This window comes from Physcomitrium patens, chromosome 22 (assembly GCF_059467195.1).
Source record: "Physcomitrium patens ecotype Gransden chromosome 22, ASM5946719v1, whole genome shotgun sequence".
Lineage (NCBI taxonomy): Eukaryota > Viridiplantae > Streptophyta > Bryopsida > Funariales > Funariaceae > Physcomitrium > Physcomitrium patens.
In genome coordinates, this window is record NC_143431.1 from 1,663,490 (window position 1) to 1,683,493 (window position 20,004).

Sequence of the window (20,004 nt, forward strand, 5' to 3'; positions counted from 1 at the left end):
GGTTCCTTGCTCACCCACGAATGGTTTCGGTGAAGGTAGGTGACAAAAAATTTGCATTCTTTGTGCATTTGGGATTGATAATGTTCAAAACAGGATAAAGAGCGTTGGGTAATATCAAGTTAAGGCTGCTATGCCTTCGGAGTCTTAGTCAAAATTACTTGGTGCCTACCTCGAAACCACTTGTACTGAAGTTGAATGCTGCACATGAAATTTCCATAACAATGGCGAATATATAGAACCTTCACAATTGTCTTAATCATATACTCTTTCCATCACATGTTGCATCCACAGTCGCCCCATCATATTTGCACCCATCCTCATTTTATCTGTCCATAATATCGTAGAACCCTGTCACAGTGAGTTCAAATCTTACGGAGGCATCAGAACGGCGCTGTGCATATCGTCGGCGGTCGACGACGATGAGCTTATCGTTGGCAATTGCCAACGTTCGGCGACATCGACGTTATCTGAGCTTTGTCAGCTGGAAAATCTTCGAAGATCGACATCGAGGTGCATGAATCCCGACAGCAGCGGTGGATCTTCCAAGCTGAACCAGAAGGCTGCATCGATCTTGAAGCATTTTTTTTACATGCTCTTGCGATGTTCTATTACTACAAACTACGTGTAATAGATACTGTGCTCGATACTGTAACCAGGATCTGTCAATATGCCCCACACTGTGAATGATACGGTGCAGATGCCTTGTAGTAGTCGGCATGATCTAGCTCTACGTCGAAGCTGTGTCAGGTCTACGTTTCGGTACTGGGAGATGTCTGTTGACGGGGTTGTTACGAGTCTCCGATCAGATATGTTCTTAAATGCGAACTCACGGGTGTGTTGTTGTGTGACTCTAGTGGGATGATCTTATCATGAAAGTGTTGTGTTTGGCCCCGACATTCTGTAGAGCTTCCATGACTACCCAACGTCCTGCAGAGAACGATGGAGATGGAGAGAGAGCTTTCGTCACACTGGATTTTTAGAAAACTCCTAGTAGCAAATGCAACCGGACATTGCGCTCGAATCACAGCTGTATCATTCCGTGAGCGGATTTCTTAAGTCCCCGAGAATGTGAATTGAACAGAGTCTAGGCCACAATTGTTTGAGAGGTCGTTTTCTCCCATGGCAACACTTCGAATCTGTACATCCTACTGTTGTATATCTTTTGCGCAATTATTGCAGAGTTCATTGAATGTGCCCTTCTCTTCATACATCGAGTTCTGCAAAACCGACGCACTGTACAAATCTGTCGCAACAGAATGCAGACGCTCAAGATGCACCATCAGTCTTTGGAATACTCTTGTATCTGACAATTTTCAGCTTTTCAGCCTCAAAAATACATTCCGTTTGGAAGACCGAGGTGTGGTGTATTCTGGTTTTGGAACTCCACAACCCTCCAGGCTAGAATGGTTGAATGGGGGTGGTTAGCCCATCCCTAAGTAATGAGAAGCTGCACACAGAAACACCACATGCTGGAGTTCATAAATCTAGTGAACAGAGCGGACCTCCCTGCATATGGTTTGGATCAGATTGGGAAGGTTAGCACATTATAAGTAGGAATAAGAATCACAAAAAACTAATAATGAAAATAAATAATAATAATAATAATAATAATGAAACCCAAGAACAATATATCTGTGGACGTGGTTCACATGTCTTTTCTCGATTTGGGTTGTGTCTGGGATGATGAGTCATGTCTGGTTATTCTTCAGAAATGGTGAAAGATGTTGCGGCACATTAACTTTCAAAGGTGCTAAAAGCTATAACTCCACCGTCTCCTTTTCCTCGGCTCAAAATCCATATCAATTATTGCAGTCCATGACAAGTCAAAAGATTGCTCTAAAGCTATTGCATCATTTCTGTCTCCGAAAAGGATCAGTAAGTATTGAGAAGATGCAGATGGATCGCTTCAGGGTTCAAGCATCAAGAAGAATTTAATAGGCATTGGGCCACTGGTGCCGAAGACAGTCAGCAACGAACACAGACACCTTATGGGGTTATACCATCCTACTTATAGTATGGGAAGAGAGGATGTGGGACCTCCTGGTGGTCAATAGCGATGGAAAGGAGCACTTAGCGAAAATGATGCACAGCTCAATCATGAAATGTTCTGGTGATGAGTTGTACGCAGCCAAGCCTACAAAACCCGGCCAATCTATCGGGGAAAATTTGGTACCACTATTTTCGAGCTGCAGTGCAAAAAAATGTTATTGTGCAGTGGGCTTGCAACTTGCTACACTGCTGACGCACGTTAAACTGCACACGTCATCAACAACAGTGGACTTGACTTCAGGATCATAGCAACTGACTTCAGGATCCAGACCTGCCGGGTCTCTCAAGTGGGCCTTCTACAAATGGAGCACTGTTGAATGGTGCATGGCATTGTAGCCTGTCAGGACCACGATTCTGCTCATGATTCGTGCAAATGTTGGATTTGGTGAATGCCGACAGCCACTACAAGTTGGACACCAGCAGGCATTGCTTTCAAAGAAGAATCAGATGAGCTGCAACTAGTTCGGAGCAGATCTGGGGCAGTGATGCCTCCCATGCGTTTGATGCGTTTAAATATTCTGATTTAAACCCGAAAAATTAGCTGGATATTTCAAGACCACTTCGAAATCTGTCTCACCGCTGCCGTAATACTCACGAAATATAATAACTTAGGCCGCTTTAAACTGAGTCCAGGACAACTAAGTGCCAAATCCGCGTCGTTTCTATTCACTGGTAGAGAAGTCAAAAGAATATCCATGGGCTTTAAACTAAAGCATATGGGACAAGGTTTAAGAGTTGTATTTTAAAATTTTAAATACCATTCTTTTAATTTCTTATCCACCGAAATCATGGTTGACATGGCCACAACATAATCAAGATAAGTATGCAAAAAATACAACCATCCATTTTTCCGAACCATCTTTCAAGTTGGAGTCACCTCTGAGATCATTTCAAGATCATATCTTCGTGTTGACTGCAAGGTTTAGAATCCAATCCCTCATGTTGATTGCAATCAAGTTTGTTTTTAAGGCACAGTCCACATTGTAATGTAACCCCAAGTGAAAACTTTAAACCAGTTTCTCATACCTTTCAGCGAGAAGAGGTGTTCGCAAACTTGATGGATATTCATCTTATTATAACGATAACAGGTAGAAGAATCATGGGTCTTCGATGGCTCAAGACCTCTCTGGACCTTTACAATGCAATCGCATGATACAGTGTACAGTATCCATGAATAGAACATTGAAATATTCTACAAGCACAGAATAAGACCTGGCGAGGGGCTTGCTGGGGTGGCCCACCAACGCCTTGGTGGCGTGAACTCGTTGGAACCCTAAGTTTGAAACGATGCACTTGAAGGTGGTGCATCGAATCAAGATGCAGGTCACTTGGACTACAACTCATGACATCATGCGATCTGAACGCGAAGCCCCCACTTGGAAGATGGAAATTCCCCTCCCCACCCAACTTGTGCAGTCGACCAACTTGTGGAGCCGCAGATAAGCTCATGCTGCAAACCTCAAGATCTTCTAGTGATATCCTCTTCATTTGAACTCGTTTTGCGAACGAATTGTGATAGACAACTTGCGATGTTGTTGATACACCGGCTTCACAATAGGACAAAAAAAACACGTTCGGCTGTTGTTGTGGCCGTGGAAGGAGCTGACGCTAAAACTACAACTACAACAAACCACGTCAAGACCTTGTCTCGTAGCTTCGTGTGATTGATCACCTCCGAAGACGCCTTGCCAGCCTGAAACACACTTCAACCCACAAGCAGCTGCTGTTGTGTGTGTGTGTGTGTGTATGTAAGTCGACGGCGACTTCGTATTGGGTTAGGAGTTCCGGAATTCCTGATGTAGCTAGCGCCGCTTCTGAGTTGAAGTTGTCTGTTTCATTGGGTGTTTAGATCCGATGTATTCTGCCCAGTTTAAGTCCTCCAGCCTTGATAACGATGCTTTTTGGATTGAACCTCTCTTTACAGCTTCAATTACTCATGCCAGCTCAGTTTTCAGTCACTGTCTGGCTCGCCGGAGATCGTTCGCATTAGCTTGCGGTGATGATCACTCCCCCTCCAAGTCAATGAAACCCCAACAGGAAAACGTGTGGAACCAGCTCGATTCTTGTAGAGCAGTGACGGTGCTGATGATCAAGGCATACACTGTATCTGTCTTGCTCGTCGCATCAGTCCTTCTGTGGTTTGCTGGTGATCTGGCCACAGATACCTGCTTCTACTATGGTTACTTCTACTTGGACTCTCGATACAGCCGCCGCATCAACTACACATTTGTCGACTTTGGATGATGTACCACTCAAGGGACCAGAACTAATCGAAGTGGACCTGATCATGTGGGCTTTCTAGTAGACTGTGAGATGACCTTGCACAACCAGGCCTATCTCTAGATTATCTGACAATACAGTGGGCAGTCCGGTCTCTCGACCTATTGAATGGAGCAGAGGTTTTGTTATCAACACTGCCGAGATGGGTTTAGAACAGGCGACACCGTATCTGCTTAAACCTCGACTTCAAACACAGAATCCTTCAACAAGTGAGTCGAAGGCACCACATCAGGGGATGCGAATGAGGCACAACGACATCAAAATATGGATCCGAAAGTAGGTCTGCAGGCTCCATGTGAATACTTCAATGCTCGGAGATCAAGCTAAATCGTCGAGACACAACATCGACACATACCAAATGAGCATTTAGGAAGCTTGAATCAGATGTCTAGCAAACATTCACAGCAGCGATGGGATCTATGAGTAACTGCTGGGTCCTTGTTGCCGATCTTGATAAATCAACATCACTGCAACAGATTGCATTGTAATGCTGAATTCTTCTACCGCTCAGTTTTACCACTTCTTGCTTACTCACAAAGATTTCTTCTTCAGTTGGGCTCCATGATCTGAGTTGAAGGTGAATCTTGTGCACCGGCATATCAAAGTCTTGTGCTGTTCTTGCAATGTTGCTTTCTTGTTAACATTGATTTGATTGCGTCAATTCAAACCTAAACACATCTTTCCTACATTATTTTCTTTATCTTTGGGCATTTTTTGCAAAATTTTGATCAATTAGCGATGAGAGATTGGCAGTCGCATCAGGTGATTTCTCAAACTGCACAATGCCAGGGAAATGTGTTGAATGGTTCTTTGCTGGCTGGTAAATTTGAATGGATTTTTTTGATGATTCAGACATTTTATAAAGTTTTTTTTTTAAAGATTTCCCGAAAACTGATTATCAAATTTTATCAAATGAAGTTAAAAAAATGGATAAAATGCATAAATGGATTTGAGAAATAGGAGATTGAAAATGAATTTGTGTTGATTTCAAGTGTTTATTTTAGAATGTGATGAAAGCACCAATTTCATTACTACATTAATAAAAAATTTAGAAACTTAATTTTTATGTTTTTTGTAAATTACATTACTTTAAATTAATATAAGATTGCACTCAAATTGTCATTTAATATCTCATTCTAGTATCTTGTTCAAGCATCAATTCAGATCACTACAATAGTGGAAAGAATACTAATTTGACCATGACTGAGTACATAATTTTTTTGGATAAATTAGTTTAAATAAGAGCTAAATTAATTTAGACCTCAATTTTAGAATAATTAAATATTTAAAATTAATAAAAATATAAATTAAATTTTAATATAATTATAGGGAACAAAAATAAATTCTAACAAATACAGAGTTTTGCATTTGGTTATTTTGTTAATGCCTATAGGATTTTAATATTTTGTGTATTTTTTTATAACTATCTATAAATAAATATTTTGTGTATTTTTTTATAACTGTCTATAAATAATAAATACATATTCTATAATAATCTAATTTATATTAAATTTATATTAAATTTATAAGATTAATATAAAATTAATAAAATTATTTAATTATATATAAATTACATTCAGTTATTTTATATAAGTTATTTTTATTCATAATCATATTTTATCAAAATTATAATATTTATAAAATTTTAAGTATTTAAAATTCAAAATTATTCAAATAAAATTATCACATATTTTTAGCTAATCATACTTTGTTAGTTTTCTTAAGTTGTGTAAACTCATGAATTGGACTAATCTTCACCTTGCTAACAAACTTATAAATAAGTTGTAACAATTTTTTAATAATTATGGTACAAAACATGTCTATGGTGGTTTTGGTGCTTTTTGGTATTTTTATATCGTATAATATATATATTAAAGATTATTAAGATTGCTTGTCTTTAACTAAAGATTTTAAGATAATATAAAACATTATAGTAACAAGATATAGATAAGATATTTGCATTATTGATACATAGGGATAAATAGTTGGAACCATGTTTAAGAAGTTGTAGAAGTTTTTAGAATTAGAGCTAGATTAGTGGACTATATAAGATCCACCATGGAATATTTTAGAAAGAGCTTAAAGCAGTTATTTAGTTAGAGCCCACTATAGAACATTCTAAAAAAGACTTAGAGTGGTTATTTAGGTGATGCCTATCATAGAACCTTCTAAAAAGAATTTAGGGTAGTTATCTAAATAGGATCCATCATTAAGAACATTCTAGAAAGTTCTAAGATGGTTGGACAAAGTATAAATAAGTTTGGCCAAGGCCTTTTGGGAATCTGGTCATATATGGCTTTAAACCTCTTCTCTTAGTAAAATTTGGTTTTACATCTTCCTATTCAGTTCTGTTCTATTATATTTCTATTTGTTCAATTTTATCTTTTGTATCTTATTTTATTTAATTTTTTTCAATTTTTTTCTAGTCTATTTTATCCTACTTTGTGATGAGGTTTTATATTATTGTGGATTAAAAGAATTTTAGATTCTTGAGATAAATCAATCCTATTTCATTGGTATCAAAGTAAGTATTAGACTGTTTTAGAATAGAGAATCAATATTTATCATCTAGTTCAAGGTCACTTGTTATAGTCACACTGGGTATTTTCTTAAGGCTATCACAAACTATTCTTAAAAAGACAACCGGAAGGAAAGAAGGCATTATAATAGTAAAGTCCAGCAGGGAATTACAACATGGGAGATATAGTAGAGTAATTCTAGATAGAAGCTCAAATACAACACCTCTTAGGCCAAATAGCTACTTTACAAAGGCAAATAGAAGCCTTTGGGATAACGAAGTCGACATCTACTAGGCTGAAATTGAGTAAACCTAGTACATACTCTAGGACTTCAAGGCAAGAATATATATGTCAATGGCTCTTCAACATGCAATAATACCTCCAACTATCTGAGGCTAATACCACTGAAAGAATTATGTATGCAGCTAGCTATTTGAGAGATGTAGCATCCATTTGGTTGCAATATCAGGTTCAAAGCTATAAAGCTCAAGGTAGATTTTGTAATTGTGAGGAGTTTGAGACCGAGTTTAGGAATTAATTTTGGCCCATCAATGCAAAGAAGATAGCATGCAATCAGTTAGCAAATCTTGTATAATCAAGTTGAGTGCAAGATTATGTCTTTTGATTCAAGTCCCTATGTCTTTAAATTAACAATGTTTCAGAGGCAAATATAATAGATCAATTTTAACAAGGTTTGAAACTTGGGATCTAGTAAGAGGTGGAATTAAAGAATCTATAAATGTTTGAAGAGGTAATTAGGATTGCGAAAAAGGTCAATGTTATAGATTTCAAAAATTGTGGGGCACAACCTATAGTACATAATCATATGCCGTTATTTAATATTATGGCACAACAACCAATACTAATGGAGATTGATGCCCTACAAAGATCATTGATACCACAAAGACAATAAATATTGGTGCAAAATAAATTATGTTTTTATTTTTGGGAGGCAGGCCATTAGATCGGAGGTTCTCCAAAACGTCAAAATTCAAGCACCAACAAAACAAGGCAGGTTCATAATCTCAAGATTCATGAAGTTGATAATGAAATGGAGCATGGAAATGAGGATCCCTAATAAAAGTGCCAAAGCCCAATACTAGGGATAGCTATTGTTTCTCAAAGACAAATGGCATGGCCTTAGACAACTATAAAAAGAATCAACTAGTATATCTAATGGGACTATTAAGAGGATAGCCATGTCGAGTACTTGTGGATTGTGGCTCTATAAAAAATTGACTCTTAATTGAAATAACAGACTAATTTGGGATTAAAATTACGATAATCAAGGAAAGAAGTATATATCTTGCAAATGACTAAGAGAACATATTGAGTGAGACATGTGAAGAAGAAACCTTAAGGTTGATTGATACTTATGTCTTAAGAGAAAGGTTCAAGGTAATAAAGCTAAGATATGATATTATTCTTGGTATTCTATGGCTAGAAGTGAAAAATAAGCAAGTTGATTAGATAGTAAGGACAATATCCTTGAAAGTTGGTGGATGCAAGTTGACTCTTTGTACCTCTATATTGAGTGAAGAAAAAAAAATAATCTACAACTAAAGACTTACTCATAGGAATGACTATTATAAAGAAGCAAATACAACATAAACAACCAATGTATATGATGGTTCTAAATCTTGCATCAGTGATGAGAAAGATAGACAAAAGAATAAAATAAGCAAAACAACTCATATGAAAATATGAAGATGTCTTTCCAACGGACCTACCTAGTAGCAAGCCTCTTGATCAAAATACCCCCTTTCAAATAAAACTATTGTCTGGAATAAAACCAACCAATTGACAAATTTATTGCCTAGCATTAAATGAACTTGAAGAACTATGGAAGATATTAGACAAATTCGTAGAGAAGGGCCTTATTTAAAAAAGCACATTACTATAGAGAGCACGTGTATTCTTTGCTTATAAGAAGGATTGTGGACTTTGACTTTGCATCAACTATTGAGGCCTTAATAAGCAAACTGTTAAGAATGCATATCCACTTCCATGCATGGATGACCTTTTTGATCAATTTTAAGATGTGACTATTTTTAGTAAATTAGATCTTCAAAGTAGCTATTAACAGATAACTATTATAAGAGAAGATATAAAAAAGATGATATTTTATATGTGCTATGGACATTTTGAATGGCTTATTTTACCTTTTGGCCTCACCAATGCTTCAGCTTCTTTCATGGATTATATGAATAGATTATTTGAAGATCTTTTGGAATAGTATGTAATTGTCTTCATTGATGATATCCTCATATATAGTAAAATCTATGAAGAGTATAAGTAACACCTATGAGAAGTATTGCATTGGCTATAAGATAGTCACTTCTATTGCAAGTAATCAAAATGTGAACTTTGGAAGTCGGAAGTTACATTTTTGAGGCATGTGGTGTCCTCCGAAGGTATGCACATGGAACAAGATAAGATAAAAGCAGTGGAAGATTGGCCAAACTCCAAGATGCTTCTGAAGTGTATTCATTTTTAGGCCTTGCTAGATATTGTCACTATTTTGTTTGACAATTTGTATACATTATTGCCTCATTGATAAATCTATTGGAAAAGGATGTCCCATTTGAATAGAAATTGGAGCAACAAAGTGCCTTTGATAAGTTGAAGCATGCACTCATTACTACTTGAATATTGCAAGTGTATGATTTCAACCTTCTTTGTATACTTAATATTGATGCTTTCAACTTTTCGATTAGAGTGGTCTTTCAATAAGTCTTTAGTAGGGACCTTTAATTTATGGCGTATAAATCATGTAAGCTTAGAAGGACAAAGCACAATTAGTCTACACATCATCAAGAGCAATTAGCAATTATATGTGCTATGAAGGTATTTTGAGACTATTTGTTGGAGAAGCCAGTTGTTGTTTGGATTAACCATTGATTCTTACTACATAATTTGCATCTAGAAAATATAAAATCATGACATTATCATTGAGAAAAACAATTGCAGCTTTTTGATATCTAGCTTAAATACAAGCAAAGGCAACAACATATTGTGCCAAACAACTTATTACAAAGACCAAACTTGAAGGTCAAATTGGGAGATAAGGCAAAAATTGATACCATTAGTAGTGTCATTTCAAACCTAACCAAAGAGGTAGAATGGAAGGAAGCTACGCATTAGGATATTTATTTTAAGATGGTTAGGAATCGGGTGAAAGTGGGCAATATATAGTATTAAAATTATAGTCTTAATGATAGCTTGCTTTATTTCAAGAAGCGGATTTATATACTTGAAAATGCTATACTCCAAATATGCATACTTCAAGAGGGACGTGACATCCTAATATCTAGATATCTACGGCAAAAAAAGATTCTAAAACGGATCTCAAGGACATGGTTTTGGGTAGGTTTGGATCGTGATGTTCGAGCTTTTGTACACTCTTACGAGTCATGTCAATGTACTAAAATATGCAACCTAGTATCTCCTAGACTATTGTAGCCAATTCCACTACCTATCGCATGTTGGCAACAAGTGACTATGGATCTTATTATGTGTTTATCACAGATGCCTCATCATCATATTGTGACTACTGTCTGTGTGGACTGACTCTCAAAACAACTTCACTTGGCCACAATGTGCTTGAATATTGATACCCCAACGCTTGCACAAATCATCTTTGATAATGTCTTTTGTTACAATAGATTACCTCATGTTATCATTTTAGATTGAAATTCATGCTTTGCGAGGAGTTTTTGGCAAGCCTTGTTCAATCTATTAAGCACTTAACTTACCATGTTTAAAGCCTTCTATTCCAAAACACATGAACAAATCAAACCTTAGAAGATATGTTGCGAGCATTTGTGGTAGTTCATCATAATGATTGGGATGAATATTTGATGTCTTTGGAGTTTGCTTATAATGATAGTATTTAAGCAAGTACTGGTCATTCACCATTTTCCTTAATATCAATCAGCATTTGATTATACCAACAACTCTCCATCGTCTAATCGACACCAATGATCTGACAATGGAGGAGTTTATACAATGGCTTACAACAGCCTTATAAGAGGCACGGCACCGCTTCTTTACAATACAAAATTGACCGAAGCAGTATGCAGATAGCCATCGGCAACACAAGACCTTCCGGAAGGGTGATCAAGTATTACTCTCCAATGCCAACTTACCACTTGCTACATCAATCCAAATCCATAAATTGACACCTTGGTGGCTTAGACCTTTCTGCATTTTGCAGTGATTTTTGATGTTGCATATCGCCTTGAGCTTCCCTCACATATTTGGATCCATTCAATCTTCCATGTTTTCCAACTGAAGGAATTTCATACTGAGCCAAAGTGCTTTTTGAATCGACACCAACCACCACTACTAATTGTAGTTGATGACCAACAAGAATATGAAGTGGATAGCATTTTGGAGCATCGCTACTTTTGTGATAAGGTTTTATGTTGCTGTGGATTAGAAGGATCTTAGACTCTTAAGATAGACTAATCATGTTTGAATTGTAATATCAAATATAGTATCAAATTAATAAAGAAACCATTTGGAAAAATATTAAAATTCAATTAAAAACTAATAACTAAGAAAATTTTAAAATAATACAAATTGTAATTAAATCTTTAAAATATAAAACTTTAGCTATTGCTAGTGAAACATCAATCTTTCCATTAAGCATCTAATAAAACATAGTTGCATCACTTAACTTTTTTGTTTCTAAAGCTTATTAATATAAGTGATTATTTTAATAGATTTGATTACTTCACATAAAAAACAACTCATAAAAGTTCTAACTTATTAACAGTTCCAACATATATGTATGTATGTGTACGTATATATATATATATATATATATATATTCAAATTTTCAAAAATTTATGGATGACTTGTGAGAATTTGTCGATAGTAGTATAAAGAGTGATGGAAATGCTTATTCAAGATTTTATCTAGGATTTGAAGAGTTAAGTATTATGAAGATTTCTATACATGGATCTATATAATAGAATAGTCCTAAGAAGAAATGGGTACCCAGATTAGCTGTACATGAACAAGTCAATACAATTTTAATTGAATTCACTGAAAGTAGACTGGGTACAACCACATACAAACGACTACCTTCAATTGTGATATGCTACAAGCATCACCAGCATGAGAAAGAAACAATGAAAGGAAGTTTAATGTCAACTAGAATTTGGCCCAAAACAAACAAGAAAAATTGATAATTTCAGATATGCGCAGCCAAAAGGAATTAATATTACTCTGAGCCGCATTAGTGGATTCTATGTAAAGACATGTCACTGCCGTGCTCAATGAATGTGCTAAAGTGTAAATATCAACGACTGTCGAGAATCACTTCAAAACAATCTGCAATTAGCTGGGCAACAGTGATTCAGGGACAGTCGGCAACTTTTTTGTGACAACCCCTGAAATTGAGGTTGTGCACCTCATGAGGGCTACAGTTCTATAATGTTACAGTTTTGTGTTGTGAAGAACTAAACATCAACCCTCAGTTGTTCATCTATGGCGGTAAAATGCTGGAAAAATTCCCTGAAATGTCGAAAGGTTGTTTCGATGTCATCGGTACTGCACATTTCTCGCACGCTGCACACACAGATTGCACGTCGAATCAGCTAGGGAAAACTTTTTGCAGTTCCCAACTAGATTAAGTATATATATATATATATATATATATATATATTGCGAAGTAGATTAACAAGGAGTCATTTGGCACCTACTATCAATCGAGAGTCGAATAGTTTTGCACTGATGTGACCCAGACGAGGATTTCTGCAGACTCAAGTTCAACCATGACAGGTCCGCTGAAAGGTTTAAGAAATAACCTGACATTTGTCTCTTTCGTTTAGTTGTGTGATTGCATGAATAATTGAATAGACCCAAAATTGTAGCAAAGCCATCTAATGGAGTTACCTGTGCATGGAAAGCAGGGGCACCCCACAGTCGATCAATCGGAGTCCATACCCTGCCGCTAATATTGAACTAACTGTTGAACAACAGCCCGTCTCCCGTGACACAGGAAAATTCTGCAGCAAATTAAAACATGAGTTTAAAAGACAAAATCCTAACATAATATTCAGCATCACTGACCATTGAAAAGAAAAGAAAATATAAAATGGTTCTTTCATCTTCAAAAGTACGTAAGATGGATTATATTCATGAACGCAGACCAATCCACTACAACAAAACCAGAGCTCCTGCAGAGAAGAGCAACAAACCTGAACCGGAATACTACTTCGTTTAGCTACTTCTCGAAATAAAAACGATGTTACAATGTCATTGGCATTGCTAGCATCCTGCCTGAGAACTAGGCCATCACGAAGCTTGGGATGATGAAATGACTCTTCTTGGCCTGGTGACGACACTTGTATAGGGTACATGCCCTCTACCATGTCAGCTGACACTGCAAAAAACCCACCTGAATGGTCTAAGGTGCAAATGTAGAAGGTTTCGAGAAGGAATAATTACACCACTTAAATACTACTGTACCTAACGTGTAATAGCCAGGGAATCCGAATAATAAAAGCCAAAGCCAACAGCACAAATTAAGTATGTACAGTTCACTTACCAATCAAAGATCTTCGCATGGCTCGCTCAACGACTCCTTCACTATCTGAACCCCGAGCAAGCCACCTAGCAATGCGTGTCATAGCCTGCAACATTATCTGTGGCCCCGCTGCTTGTGCTGAATCAGGTCCTCCCACCTGCATCCGTAAACAGGGAGTAAGCAATAAGGCATTTACACACTTGAAGAAAAGATACGCAGAATTTCTGAGAGTTCTGCATAGACTTGGTAAACACAAGTCCAAAGCATAACTGAAACACGTAAAAAAAGAAATGAGAGACACCAGTACCTCCCCACTGTCAAATAGAGCAATCATGCGAACACAGCTTTCATCCACAAGAGAAGAAGGGTCTGCGCATGTATGTAAAAGTGCCCACAGTGCACAGAACGTTGAGGTTAAGTTGTCCAACCGTCCAGCAAAAACAAAATCATCACGAGCACCCCCAACACAAGCAGGCTGTGTATCATATACACTAAGATCGAAATCTGCAACCTCGCTTACATCGCACTTGAGCGCATCTGCTAACACCTGCACTACCCATCCACCCCTCTCATGCCATAAGATAAACCGACCACTCGTCCAGCCTTTCACAAGTCTCCCTTTTCCAGTAAGATTGGACCTGATGGGATACATAAAAATACATGCCATCGAGGAGTGATAAAGCATACTAAGACCAAACAGAAATTTGGTCTTCCTTATAGCAAAGAATAAGTTAAGGACGAAGTAGGTTGAAGTGCATGCCATGAATGTCCACACCTGAATCAAAAGTGGGTGGTGAGCGGTAGCAGGTTGAGGATAAATATGGGACCCATGATCATTGTGTTCCACAGGCATTGACGACTCAGAATCGCAAGACATTGCAAGTTCTGACTCTATCTGCATGGCCAGAACAGGTGCAAGGTTTACCTCCGCGTCAACCTTGCTACCATCCGCCGCTAGCCCCCTGTACCAAAATTGTAATCACACATATGCAGAGATTAAATACCTACACGTAAAAATCAAATAAAATAAAAACTGGCCAACTAAATAAACAATGTAAACAACATAGCTGCGAATCAATTTTTTTGACTACCAACAGCAAATTAAATTATACTAGCAATAAAAGAATTTAAAAAGAATCATTCGTTCGAAGTCACTGATGAAATTAAAATCAATGAAAGATTGAGTAGACGTGATATACTAAATTGAAGAAATGACAGCAACAGATTGAGCACGTAAGAATATTAGGTGAATATGTGCAGGCAAACCTGTCAACAGGATTAGCCACTGTTGGGATTCGAAGAATGGGGCGCCCAACCCGCACAAGCTCATTAACAAGATCACCATCTTTTCTTCGAAGCAGGACGCGACCAGCTACACTTAGATCTCGATCAAACCAGGTCTGCCAAACCCCAGCTCCATATGGCTGTACACGTACATGCACAAAACCTCCTTTCGCTGAATATGAAACTGGTTTTAACTTGGGACATGGACTGTCTGTATGAGCCGCAATCACATGGAAACCACTCCCAGGCTTGTATCTGCACAGAGAAACCATGAAGTTGAAATATACCATGATACCAAACGCGAATACACTTCTTGGCCCTATTTTCTTGTAATAAGAAGGGATGCACTAACAACTGAGCTGTATTTTCAAGCAAACCTCAGCTTCAGCTTTTCAGCTGATGCAAGAATCGTTAAAACCATGCAAACTAAACAAGAATATACAAACAATATTAGAATAAAAACACAGATATGTGAAGGGCTTAAAACGCATTCTTACTTGTGACCAATAGCAAAAGCATATATGGAGCACATATTGCGAGTGAAGAAATAGCGTCCCCCTGGCTGCAATGCCCATTCTTCACATTCACTTATTTCCTGAAATCCTGCAGTTAATAAAAACTTCCTTGCCTCCGCTGTTGAACATAAACACAACTATTTCAGCTGCTAATCCATGCTAAACAAGCAACTCATAAAAGGTGTATCTCACAGAAGCAAGCATCCCAGGGCAGGTGACATAACTAGATAAAAGTGAAAGTGTAATCTCGCCGCCTTTCCGTTAACATGAAGTTTTAACGCAAACACGCAGCAAAATGAGAGCAGATGAAAAGCAGAAATACTTGAAGGTTGTAAGAGAAATAAATCAAACCTCTCATCATATAATTGGACAACACTTCCACACCTTAGAATTCACTCTCAAGTATGCAACTGTCCTTGACCACATTATGATTTCGAAGATTCTCTGCTTACCCGTGGCATGAAATGGTGTGCATGAGTTGTCCACATATTCAAGTAAATGAGGTATAATATTTGACTGAGCCTCCCTGCACATAAGGCCCTGTACAACAAGACACCCAACGATCTTACAGAATCAATAACCATGATATACACATATTGGCAAATTAAAAAGCCAATATAATTCTAATGCTTAAACCCTTGTCCAAAGTCAATGATTTATTAGAGTTGCTACGTTTTCTTCGCATCGCAGTGGATACCATCTGAGAGTGAAAAGCAACTGAAGGTATACGAAACAGACACAGCCGTCTACGCCACTGCAAGAGATGAAATAGTTCCTCGGAGTATGCCTAACTGGCAAATTCAAAACCCTAACCCTTGCCTCTCTAACAGAAGTATCCCCTCCTCATGATATCCTTATCATTGAAATGACCAGGCCTGTGAAACATAATTAAGCTGCTGATTTCAACCCGTTCCCAAGATGTAGAAATCGACCCTCACAGACATAAGACGCCAATACTCTCAACATGATTAATACCCTGCCTCTCAATAATGGTCAAGCCAGCAAGTTTGCAGTTTACACAAGGCTCTTTCTGCACCAATTTCAAGGGCGACCCTACATTAGGTACTCATTACACACTAGAAACAGTCCGTAAAAGAAAGTTAATCTATTTCAATGAACTAACTTATTTTCAGACTAAAAATCAAAATAAAAAAACAAAAACAAAACCTACAATGAGATTCATGAAAGATGAAATAAAATTTTAAAAGCATGTATTAAAGTTGTCAAGGTTCTTATTGACAAATTAGATCGTACACTGGACGTGTAACGAGCATGAGTTAAACTATCGCTGTAAAACACCTAGTATTCACTAATTCATCACCTGTGAGCGAATCCCGGGAAATTTGTCTACAATTCAACATTCAATTCAAAGGATTTTCGAGGTAGTCTGCACAACCATTCACTGAACTACCACAACATCGAGAATGGCTCAAAAGCATTTGACCAGAAAATACTCAGCCTATAACTAGCGGCTGTCACCAGTACCCAGTTGCTAGTAAAGGAAGTCAATGTTCCTAAGGAGGGATGAATATGAGAAACCTGCCTTCTCAGAAAAAAAACCCCTTGGAGGTGGTGGTTGTTGTTGATGCTGTTGGTGCTGCTGGTGCAAGGGAGGCGGAGCATATCGAAAATCTGAAACCGGAGAAGCATGCATAGGAAGTCCCAATCGCACATGCGTCTCGCCGACCCCAAAATTACTCTCATCCATGCTGTGAGCTTCATTGGCTGGTCCTCCCCTCCCCTCACTCGACACCCCATCATAATCACCATCCCCTGCCGCTGCAAGGAGGACCGATACAACCCCTGCGACATTCGTGTGACCTGGTGTGCCAAGTAGCGATCTTGTTGGCGGCAGGGGATTCTCCTTCGCCCTCTTAGCCCGTTTCGTGTGCTTCTGGGGGCAATTTATGCACTCCGCATCTCCCAACTTGGCTTGGCAATGCCAGCAGGAGAGACCAGGAATCTGCAATGATCACTGATATAAAATAAGCTGTTTCAATAAATAAAATAGAAAATAAAATGAAGCACTTACTCAGATAAAAGGCCTGACGATAATTTTCACTCCATCGTCCAGGTTTGAACAAGATAATCGATCCCTCAACTCCAGACTGAGAGGTATTGTTACTGCCGTAATTGCGTGGTTTATCCTGGACGAGTTAGACAAATGAGTCTACATTACAGCAAACAGACCCAATCGCCATGATGACGACGCAGCAAAGACACACCTGTATCCACTTGCATTGCACTTCATCGAATTGGAAAAAACTCTTGAGGTCAACGCTCAAATGCCTGTTGATACAGAACCGGCAAAACCAACGCCGCCGGCGTTCGCCTTTGGCATTCGAGTGTCCGGCGCAATCCTGTGCAGGGCATATAAACAATCCACCGAACTGGCGCGTCGAATTTTTCACCTTTCGGGATATCCAGTCACGAGGCCATCCCTCCCCTCGTTCCAGCTGCTTGGCTGCTTCTGCCGGCGTCGTGGTGTGATGATGGGTGCACCAATGACATGCAGCCCTCAGCTCCAGATTGAATTTCTGCCATAACTCAATGTCTATCAAGAACGAGGGGTTCCGGGAGGCCTCATCCATAATGTGGTATCTTTTTATGGAATCCCAGCTCTCATCAGTCGAAATGATTCAAGGACTTTGTTCTTCTTGCAACCTGCAGGTTATCTTTCCACGCCTGCTCTCTGAAACCCATACTCCACAAGAACTCCATCTACCTCGACACGGTTAGACCTCCAGGTTACACTCAAGCAAATTTTCTCACATACTGAGAGGTATTGTTTCTCCACCACAATTTTTTTTCCTTTTTTATCTTTTTTATTTTGTTTTTTTGTTTTCCTCAAACAGGGCTAACCCAGGCACATCAACTGCACCCCCATTGAAATCAAGACACAGCAATCAAGCTTTCCAAATTTCACCCTCCATTCAACCCCGCCTCCCTGCATGATCCTGACGTTCACAACTCCCGCTCCACGTCTAGAACCGACATCCTCCTCTTCCTCTTCCTCTTCCTCCCCCTTTTCCTCAAAAAACATCCAACACACCATACCCAACCCCACCGCACCCCACTCCACCCCCCGATCGTCCACACCTACTGTTCACTGGCACCGATCAGACTCAAACCCTACAAAACCACGGCCAAGTCCACCAAACCCAACCCCACAAAAAATTTCCATTACCTCGCACCGCAACCAATCCCACTCTCCCTCCAAACCTACAACCCTGCCAAACCAACCCCCTCCCCCGCGATTCAAGCTTATGCCCAATGCTCCCACGACACCCACCCTAAGCTTCCCCAGATCTGACTTTTCAAAGACCCGCGATCAGTCCACTTCCGATTCTGAGCGGTACCCAATGCATGAATCGAGGACCTCAACGCAGACAAGCCAAAAAGTCCAGGGCTTGGAGGGGAATCTGCATTCGGCAGAGGCAACGGGGAAGAACACATCACAACGCGACAATGTAACACGAAGCGAGGTGGCCGTCCATCGGGGCAGGACCCCCTCCCAGCCCCCCACCCGTGGCCCACGCGGGTGCGCGAGCCACCCGGCACTCCCACACCCGCTCCGCCCAGCGGTGCCGTGCTCGGGCCCGTGGAGGGTCGAAATGGATGGACTGGCCGATATATTACAGGATGAATGTAGCAGGAGATAAAACGAACGAATTTAATCATTCATCCGTGCGCTTGTTATCGACAGATTTAGGTTATGGTATCCTTGGATGAAAACATTGGGTGAGGAACCGACGACCGTTGGAAGTTTTGTGATTAGCGCTTTTTTGTGATTAGCGGTTATGTGGTCATGTGTCACATTTTAATTATCTTGAGAGTGTGTTTTTTTCCATGTAATGATCTTAAAATGGTGCTCATGGACCCAGGTGCCCTTTGATTATTTATGTATATATAATATGTAAATAAAATACAACCACTCTAAATCTACTATTTCGAATATTTAATAATTTAATCATTATTATTAATTTTTTAGGAGGTAAGTTAATTCAGGTAGTTTGTAGATAACACTATATTTTAAAATTAAAAAATCAAGTTAATTTAAAATTTTATTTATTTTATTATTTTTATAATATCGTAGATAAGATATGAATATAAAATCTGATAAATGCACACATAATAAAGACATATAAATGAAAATTTGTAAAATAAATGAAATCAACTACTACTGTGGCAAACAATAGGTTATTGCATGTGAACAAAGTTTTTAGCAAGTTCTAGTTTGAATGACACATTATAAAAAGTATAAAGAGAAAACAAAGCTTAAATATATGCACAAGATAATATTTATAAAATTAATCTAACATAAAATTATCTTAGACTGGTCTCTACTTTTCTATGTATTGAGATACTTAAATAATGCAAGAATTTGCTGAAAATTATGGTGAAAGTCATGAATGAATTTGTAATAGATGGAGACAAAAAGTTTTAAATGACACATTGAATGAATGTTCATAAAAAAATAAACACCATTTTCTTTAATATATAAGAGTTAATACATATGAATTCAATCTTGTACCTTAGAATACAAGAGAATGTTTAGCACATAATCTAAAAATGTTTATAATCATAATAATAACAAAGATGATTAATATATTTTTTAAATAAGAATTAAAATATTATTATTCATGACAATAAAAAAAACCAAAGCAACAAACTACGTGGATTTGAATTTGACTTGAATCATATGAAGAATATATTATCAGAAAAATTAATAAAATTCAAAGTACTAATTACATTCATTAGTGAGTCTATATATATATATATATATATATCTATTTTAAAAGAGAATAAAAGTAAGACA

The 20,004-nt window shown here is 38.1% G+C and overlaps 1 protein-coding gene across 5 annotated transcripts; it reads right to left on the reverse strand.

Moving 5' to 3' along the window:
• Positions 1-12,055: 12,055 nt before the first annotated feature.
• Positions 12,056-18,610, reverse strand: LOC112275315 (putative aspartyl aminopeptidase). 5 transcript variants are annotated; one of them, XM_090246193.1, is made up of 12 exons: positions 17,411-18,372; positions 16,729-17,148; positions 15,638-15,725; positions 15,168-15,303; positions 14,653-14,925; positions 14,162-14,348; positions 13,694-13,933; positions 13,408-13,543; positions 13,058-13,257; positions 12,753-12,865; positions 12,560-12,664; positions 12,219-12,425 (listed from the first exon to the last, which is right to left on the reverse strand). In XM_090246193.1, exons 1-11 carry the CDS (start codon positions 17,774-17,776, stop codon positions 12,562-12,564), a joined length of 2,262 nt encoding a protein of 753 aa, XP_090102319.1. In that variant the 5' UTR covers positions 17,777-18,372; the 3' UTR covers positions 12,219-12,425; positions 12,560-12,561. The 5 variants fall into 5 exon arrangements, with proteins under 5 accessions (XP_090102320.1, XP_024361340.1, XP_024361341.1 ...); XM_090246194.1 differs by lacking the exon at positions 12,560-12,664 and having other exon boundaries at positions 12,056-12,425; positions 13,058-13,242; positions 16,729-17,160; positions 17,411-18,610; XM_024505572.3 differs by lacking the exon at positions 12,560-12,664 and having other exon boundaries at positions 12,056-12,425; positions 13,058-13,242; positions 17,411-18,405.
• Positions 18,611-20,004: the final 1,394 nt, after the last annotated feature.

Coding starts and splice junctions, on each gene's coding strand:
- LOC112275315 (XM_024505571.3), bottom strand. CDS start 17,776: ATGGATGAGGCCTCCCGGAACCCCTCGTTCTTGATAGACATTGAGTTA. Junction 17,149..17,410: donor TGCAATGCAAGTGGATACAG/GTGTGTCTTTGC, acceptor TGATCATTGCAG/ATTCCTGGTCTCTCCTGCTG. Junction 12,426..12,752: donor CCCCTGCTTTCCATGCACAG/GTAACTCCATTA, acceptor CTGTGTGTGCAG/CGTGCGAGAAATGTGCAGTA.